General features: G+C 35.7%; 1 protein-coding gene across 2 annotated transcripts in view; it reads right to left on the bottom strand.

Annotated features, from left to right (window-relative positions):
- Positions 1-7,500, bottom strand: part of LOC145247470 (tyrosine 3-monooxygenase-like) — a 650,093-nt gene that overhangs the window by 308,560 nt on the left and 334,033 nt on the right. Inside the window, exon 1 of one of the 2 annotated variants that reach the window (XM_080109268.1) lies at positions 3,058-3,274. The exons of the other annotated variant lie outside the window; for it this stretch is intronic. Within the exon in view, the coding sequence (XP_079965394.1) occupies positions 3,058-3,135 (78 nt within the window). The 5' untranslated portion in view covers positions 3,136-3,274. Of the gene's footprint in view, positions 1-3,057; positions 3,275-7,500 lie in introns of those variants that run through there. 2 annotated transcript variants of the gene reach the window in all.

Here is a 7,500-nt window from a genome sequence, read left to right as displayed (position 1 = left end):
AAAGATTCTTTGGGTTTGTATTACTGTACACATAGATTAGAAAAAGTTGTCAAAACAAATATATAACAAATAAATGTTATCAAAGGTAAGATAAATTACTTTTCTGCCTAACTGGATATATTTTTTGTGTTTTTATTCAATGTAACATGTTTATTCGGCTCAAAAACATGCAGTGTTTACCGATGTATTGGAAAATTCAAAATGGCACCCGATTGGGAAAAGGTGTTATAAATAATAAACTAGACAAAATACTATTAAAAAAAATCACCGAATATATGTCAACTTATGTCACGGTAACATATATTGAGCGAATTTCTAATAGTATTTTGTCTAGGTTATTATTTATAACACCTTTTTCCCAAACTTACCGTGTTAAAGAGAGATTCGGGCGCCATTTTGAATTTTCCAATACATCGGTAAACACTGTATGCTTTTCGAGCTGAATAAACATGTTACATTGAATAAAAACACGAAATAATATCCACTTTGGTAGAAAATTAACTTATCTTGCCTTTGATAACATTTATTTGTTATATATTTGTTTTTTGACAACTTTTTCGAATCTATGTGTACAGTAATACAAACCTGATTCTTTTAATTATTATTTTTATTTTTTGCGAGGTACTGTTTAACACAAAATCAATTACTTCTGACAGTAATAATGAAATAATAAATATTTATTGATTTTAAACTTCCAGTGACGCTAAAATCTATAGATCACCCACGCCCCCACAAGTGTATTTTTACGTTTGAGAAAATATGTGCACATTTAACAAGTGTTTTACGGTAATCGGGAAAAATAGCGAATTTATAGTTTAATATTTAGAGATTTATGAAGAATCGGAATCAGAATCAGTAATTGTATCGGAATCGGGAATTTAGTGCGGAATCGGTATTTGTATCGGAATCAAGAAAAATACTGGAATCGTCCCATCATTAATTTCTTCTACTTTCTCTGCAGCCGTCTCTGTATCTTTCTTTCTGTCTATATTCTATTCTTACCGTCCTTCCCCGTTACCCTTGTTAATCTTTCGCCCAACCCTTTTTTTATAAGCTGTAGGAAAACAAACGTTGATTGATTCACATTTAGTATAATAATACTATAATCGGCACAAATCATTTTTAATGGAACTGCAGTCGGGAAACATGTCTTTATCTACTTGTTTGTGATCCATTTGCGTTAAAAGAAACTTAATACGTAATATCAAAAAGAAGTTTTAAGCAAATTTATTTTATCGTAAATAGTTGGTATTTATCTCCCCCTCACGACGGGTAGATTAGGCACTACGGTCGAAAAGTTGTATTAAAGAGCCTGTGCCCCCCCTCCGGCGAAGAGCACTCTGGATTGTAAAAAAAAAAAATGTCTAGACAACCTCGTCGGTCTTCCCCAACAAGGGCACCTCAGGCGATTGGCAATAAACTAGATCCTTCTCGTTGAGAGAAGATAAAGCCTGGGAGAGTGGACCTCCTAGAACTGCACATGACTAGCAACTTACGACAATCAAAACGAGAAGAGAACGCTTCAGATATGGCACAGGCGCTGTTGATTTTTGTGTCGGACGCAAAACATGTTACAACTAGTCAACAAGTGAGAAGAGAAACGTGTAAGGACCAAAATAGTTGCTTTCTGCATTTTCGGTCCTTACTTGCTTCTGTTCCGGTAATGTATTTCCACATCGACTAATTACAGTAAAATAAATTGGCTTGTGTGTAGGTCAAGGTCTACGACCCGCGAGCAAAATCTGGCGCGCCAACGTCTTAAATTCGGCCCGCGGAGCTTTTATGGAAAACGTAATATAGGAATTTTTTTTTTTAATGATAATGCTTGGAAATAGTGTGGTGATTTTTCTTGGGACGAACTTGTTTGCGGTGAAAAATGTAATTAAGAAAAAAAAATTTTTTTTTAAAATTAAAAAAAAAAAAAACGTTGCTTTTTAGTGAAACAAGACACAGTGTCACTTTGATGTAGGGGGCTACTATCAGGGACATAAGCTGCAGTGATACTATGTAGGGAGTTGAGCAGCGAGATGTCTGTTCACATTACACTTGAACTTCTACATGTCAGTACAGTTGGCGAAGCAGGAATCCGAAAGAGAATTCCAAATTCTAGCAGTTCTGGGGAAGAAACTATTAGAGTAGAAGGTTTTCTTACATTTAGGGATTTCTACTGTCTAGGGTTGGGACTTTGCTGCCTGTCCGGTTTGTCGGGGGGTATTTACTTCGAGGGGGCATTAGGCCGTAGTTCGTCGGAGCATCCATTATTAAAATACTTGTAAAACAGACAGAGGAATGCAACATTTCGTCGATGGGACAGACGTTGAAGCTTAGATGACAGTTCAGCACCTATCAGGTTGGCAAGGAAAACGGTATGAGATAAGCCTAGGGCATATTTTTATTATTATTTTAGCCGGTGAAGTCAGCAATATGCCCCACCCCCACCGTTCGAAAGTTTTGGAGACTTAGTCTAGACCATAGTTCAGATGACTTGTTCCGTGTTGACTGAAGTACATTATTGGTTTTGTGCCATTCTAGGAGGTCCACCTTCCCAATCTTCGCCTTCATCCTTTCAGAAGACGTTAGTTTATTACTAATCGCCTGAAGCCTCCCTGTCGTTGAATGCCGACGGAGCTGCTCGGTCATATTTTTCTCCTATTGCAAGCCAGAGTGATCTTTCTTTCTAAGAAGGTGGGGGCGGGCTTTTTAAACCATCGCCTCGTCGTGGGAGAGAGATAAATAACTTAAATCTTTTTTTGTAAATAAAACATTTTCATATTTTTTTAACGCAAATAGGTCGCAGAAAAGGAGTTGACTCCCGACTGTATATTTCACTTCAAACTAATTCACGTCCGTAATGTTAACGATTTCTGTTAAAATCTGAAAAACAACTACAAACAGGTGGTTATTAAAAAAATAAATAATAATAACTGTTGCGGATTTTTTTTTTTCTATCTTTTTTTTTATATATAAAAGATACTACCCGCGATCCTCCTCCCTTCCGCGGAAAAAGAGATCGAAGAAGAAAAAAAGAGCGAGTCAGAGCGAGATTAGAGGACCTACCTCTAAACTGTAACACTTTTGGAAAGCGAGTCGCCTTTTTGCGGTGTCAGGGTCGGTATCGTTAAAGCTCGTGTTCATGTTGTCGTTGATGCTATACACTAGAGTAATAACGTTCGATGAACTTCTTACCAGGGACAGATATTTCAGCGCTCTCAGAACAAGTGCGCGTGTTGGTGTGTGGGTGTGTGCGCGCGCGAGATCGAACGATCGAACTAGTAATTACGGAGGGAACTTCGTTCCGTGTGTGTGTGTGTGTGTGTGTGTGTGTGTGTGTGTGTGTGTGTGTGTGCGTGCATATACGTGCGTCGTTTAAAGAGGTAGAGAGGGAGAGGTATATAGACAGTGATATATATATATATATATGCAGAGAAAAAGGAAGAGAGAGAGAGAGAGAGGGGCGGGGAAGAGCCATAAAGAGAGGGGTGGGGAGAGAGCGAATTAATCCAGCTTTAGAAACTACTATCCTATCTATTAGGATAGTAGCAGAAGAAAAAGCCGGCGATGAAAAAACGAAGTTTAAGATTCTGCGCATCTATTATAATTTTTATTTATTTATTTATTTATTTTTTGTATTTTCTCTTTAAGTGTCTTGAACCGGGAGTTTACAAAACAACAACAAAAAAAGTCGTTTGTCGAGTTCTGTTTCAGAATCGGATATTCGTAGAGGGGAGGGGACTACGACAAAGTTACCAACATTCCATAGCTAAAGTAGGTGGATGAGAAGAAGGGGAAGGACAATGCTCCCGACTAAAATCGAACAAGACGCGTTGATCTCGCAAGTCTGTGTTGTAAAACATTGTATCATCGCATGAAATTCTTCTTTTTTTTTTTTTTGAAACGTCGAAAACACAGCAACAGGTTCTTGTTGCATAACCGGGTGCCTTCTATTTACCTGCAAACAAAGATATTCTGATCCTATCTATATTATTTTCATGGAAACTACCGTCCGATTTGCCTGAAATTTTGTATGGATCGATTTTTCTTACTTGCCTTCCCAGGAGGGCAGAGTTAGACATGAAACTCCCCCAAAAGAGGCACTCTGGTCAGTAAGAAAACTAAAAAAATGTATCAGTCACGAAGGATCTCTGCTTCATTAACGGAGACCAAAAAAGTGCAGTGCAGCTGCAGCGACATCTGCAGAACAGATACCACAATTTGATCCTGGCCCGAAAGATCTTTGTTATGAGATGCCGCGAACTAAGTATTAAAATATTTGTTCGATGCACAGTCCCGTATTAATACGGTTTAATCACCACAATACCACGTTTATTATAACTATTTCTCCGAAAATACAGAGCCGATCTAACTGAAATTTTGTATGGACCTTAACCTTGAAATCACTATTCTAGAAGCACACGTGGACTTTTTAACACACACACACACACACACAAACATATATACATATATATGCGTGTATATATATATATGTACACGCATATATACATATATATTATAGATGATATATAAATATACAAGATATATAAACATGTATAAAGCTTTTAGTATTTCATCATCATCATCATCATCATCATCATCATCACCATCATCATGCAGTCCGCCAACCTTGACGATGACTAGTCGGGGCCTGTGTGCTTTATCCATCGGTGTTGGCGTAGTTCTCTTTCTGTGTGCAACGTCCGATCATAGGCACCGCATATGTAGGTGCTGGGATTGTGTTGTCGATAGTGTCTCAGTTCTAAGGCTTTTTCCAATCTTTCTTTCTATTTCTTTTGTCCCTTTATGGGGACTGTTTCGCCAGCTACTCCTTTCTTTATAGAAGAGTAATAAAATAGTCTTTAAAAAAAATGCAGTATAAATTTATAAGAATAGGAACATATTGTAGACTTGGCATTTTCATACGCCTACTTCCCGCTAGAAAATTCAAAATTATATATATATATATGTGTGTGTGTGTAATTTATATATATGTATGTATATATATGTATATATGTAATTTATATATATATATGTATGTATATATATATATATATGTATATATGTAAGGGCGAATGAACTCTTTTTCTGGGTCAACGGCCAACTAGCACCGTGTATATTTGTGTGTGTGTGTGTGTGTGTGTGTATATGTGTATTGGAGTAGAGAGGGCTCCCGTAAGCCGTGGTGAAGGCAACCTTTCTAGGAGAAGCAAATCTCTGATTTAAAAAACCATAAAGCGGAAGACCAGTACCCGCATTAAGTTGGTCTGCAGTTTAATTTGTTGCTGGCTATCTTGCTCTTGCTTGTTGCTTGTTGCTGGATCTCAACATTTGGAACCGAGAGAGAGACTTAGCTGTCGTACAAAGCTAAGACTCTTTAACATCATATTTGTATAGTTACTCCCTCAGACATTGGGGCTTATGGATTTTAAATGTATCATATCATATATGTAATTTATATATATATATATATATATATATATATGTATATATATATGTATATTTTTATGTATATATATATGTATATATATGTATATATATGTATATATATATGTATATATATATGTATGTATATATATATATATATATATATATATATATATATTATACAGGGGAAAATACACTTGAACATAAGTTGCTTAATATGAAACCGAAATCATCATTTGTTTTACCATGTAGCTGAATAGGAATTTGAAAACAAGACGGCTGTTAAATTCATGGCGCTCAAGTGAAAATTATCATTTCCCTAATAAATAAAATAGATATACTCCAGTTACTAATTTTATCGATATGTAAGTGAACATAATAATTATATATACATATAATAAATATATATATATAAATATATGTATGTAAATATATATATAAATATATATATATATGTATATATACACTTGTGCCCGATATTATTCATACCCCACCTTGAAAATTGAGTTTATTAGGTGTAACTTTGTAAGAATTTATTGTTTACGTCCATATTGATACATATTCTTAATAAACCTCTTCTGATCATTTTCATCATTTTAAAATCTCGGGATACTTGTAATAAAAGAAATATACAGCTATTTATAAAATCTGCAATGTTCAAAAATAATCATACCCCCTTAATTTTTCAGTATTAATCGAGTTTCTGACTGTTTGTTTCCTGTTTGATTCTTATTTTGAATGCTTTTATACAACCTTTGATTAATTTCATTGCGTTTTTTTGCATTTTTTCAGAAATTAAAATGATATCAACTGAAAACCAATAAAAGAATAAAAATTATTAGAATGGGGAAGAAAAAAGAGCTTAGTAATGATCTTAGGACTAAAATTGTGAATTCACATAAGGATGGTTTAGGTTACAAGTCAATTTCCAAGAAATTTGAGGTCCCTACAGCAACAGTACAGAGCATCATCAAAAAATTCCAGAGCCACCACACAACAAACAACTTGATTGGTAGAGGAAGGAAAAGGAAAATGTCTGCTAGAGCCACCCGGAATATTGTAAGAAGTGTTAATGCAAATCCAACCACCACTACTAAGGACATTTTAGAAAATCTGGAGTCTTCTGGCATAAAAATATCAAGGCAAACATTGCAAAGGACTCTGCATGAAAATGGTCTGAAAGGAAGAAGACCAAGAAGGACTCCATTGCACACCGGAAAACACCTTGCAGCACGTCTAAAGTTTGCTAGGACCCATGTGAATTCTCCAGAGTCCGTTTTCTCAAGTATTTTGTGGACTGACGAAACAAAAATTGAATTGTTTGGCCATATGGATGCTTCTTACGTTTGGAGGAAGAAAGGAGAAGCTTACAACCCAAAGAACACCATATCCACGGTGAAACATGGTGGTGGTAGCCTAATGTTTTGGGGCTCCTTTTCGGCTAGTGGTCCAGGTAGTTTGGTCAAGATAGATGGAACCATGAAGAAGGAGCAATATTTGGAGATACTCCAGAAAAACATTAGACAGGATGCGGAGAAGCTCCATTTAGGACCAAACTGGGTCCTTCAACAGGATAATAATCCAAAACATACTGCCAAAATAGTCAAGAAATGGTTTGAGGATAATCAAATTAATGTTTTGGAATGGCCTAGCCAGAGTCCCGACCTGAACCCTATCGAAAACCTCTGGCACATATTGAAAACTGAGGTTAAAAAGCGGAAACCTAGAAATTTGAGGGATTTGGAGAACTACTGCATTGAAGAATGGTCAAAAATCAGTGTTGATGCTTGTAAAAACCTTGTTGATAAATATCCAAAACGGTTACAGGCAGTTATTAAGAATAAAGGGCATGCTATTGACTATTAGTAAGAGAGGTATGAATAATTTTGAACTAGTGCCATTATTGTTTTTCTTTGTATAATGTTTCAAACTTGCATAATTTATTTATTTGTTGAGTTTAAATTAAATGCTTATGCTTGATTTATTGTTTGAAATCCCTTTAATATTGTCTACCTTCTGGTTTGAGCAATATTCTTATAGAAATCTCAAAGATCCGAGGGGTATGAATAATATCGGGCACAA

The sequence above is a fragment of the Euprymna scolopes genome, chromosome 25 (genome assembly GCF_053919585.1).
Source record: "Euprymna scolopes isolate OS-2025 chromosome 25, ASM5391958v1, whole genome shotgun sequence".
Taxonomy (NCBI): domain Eukaryota; kingdom Metazoa; phylum Mollusca; class Cephalopoda; order Sepiida; family Sepiolidae; genus Euprymna; species Euprymna scolopes.
This window is presented reverse-complemented; position numbering and strand designations above follow the sequence as displayed.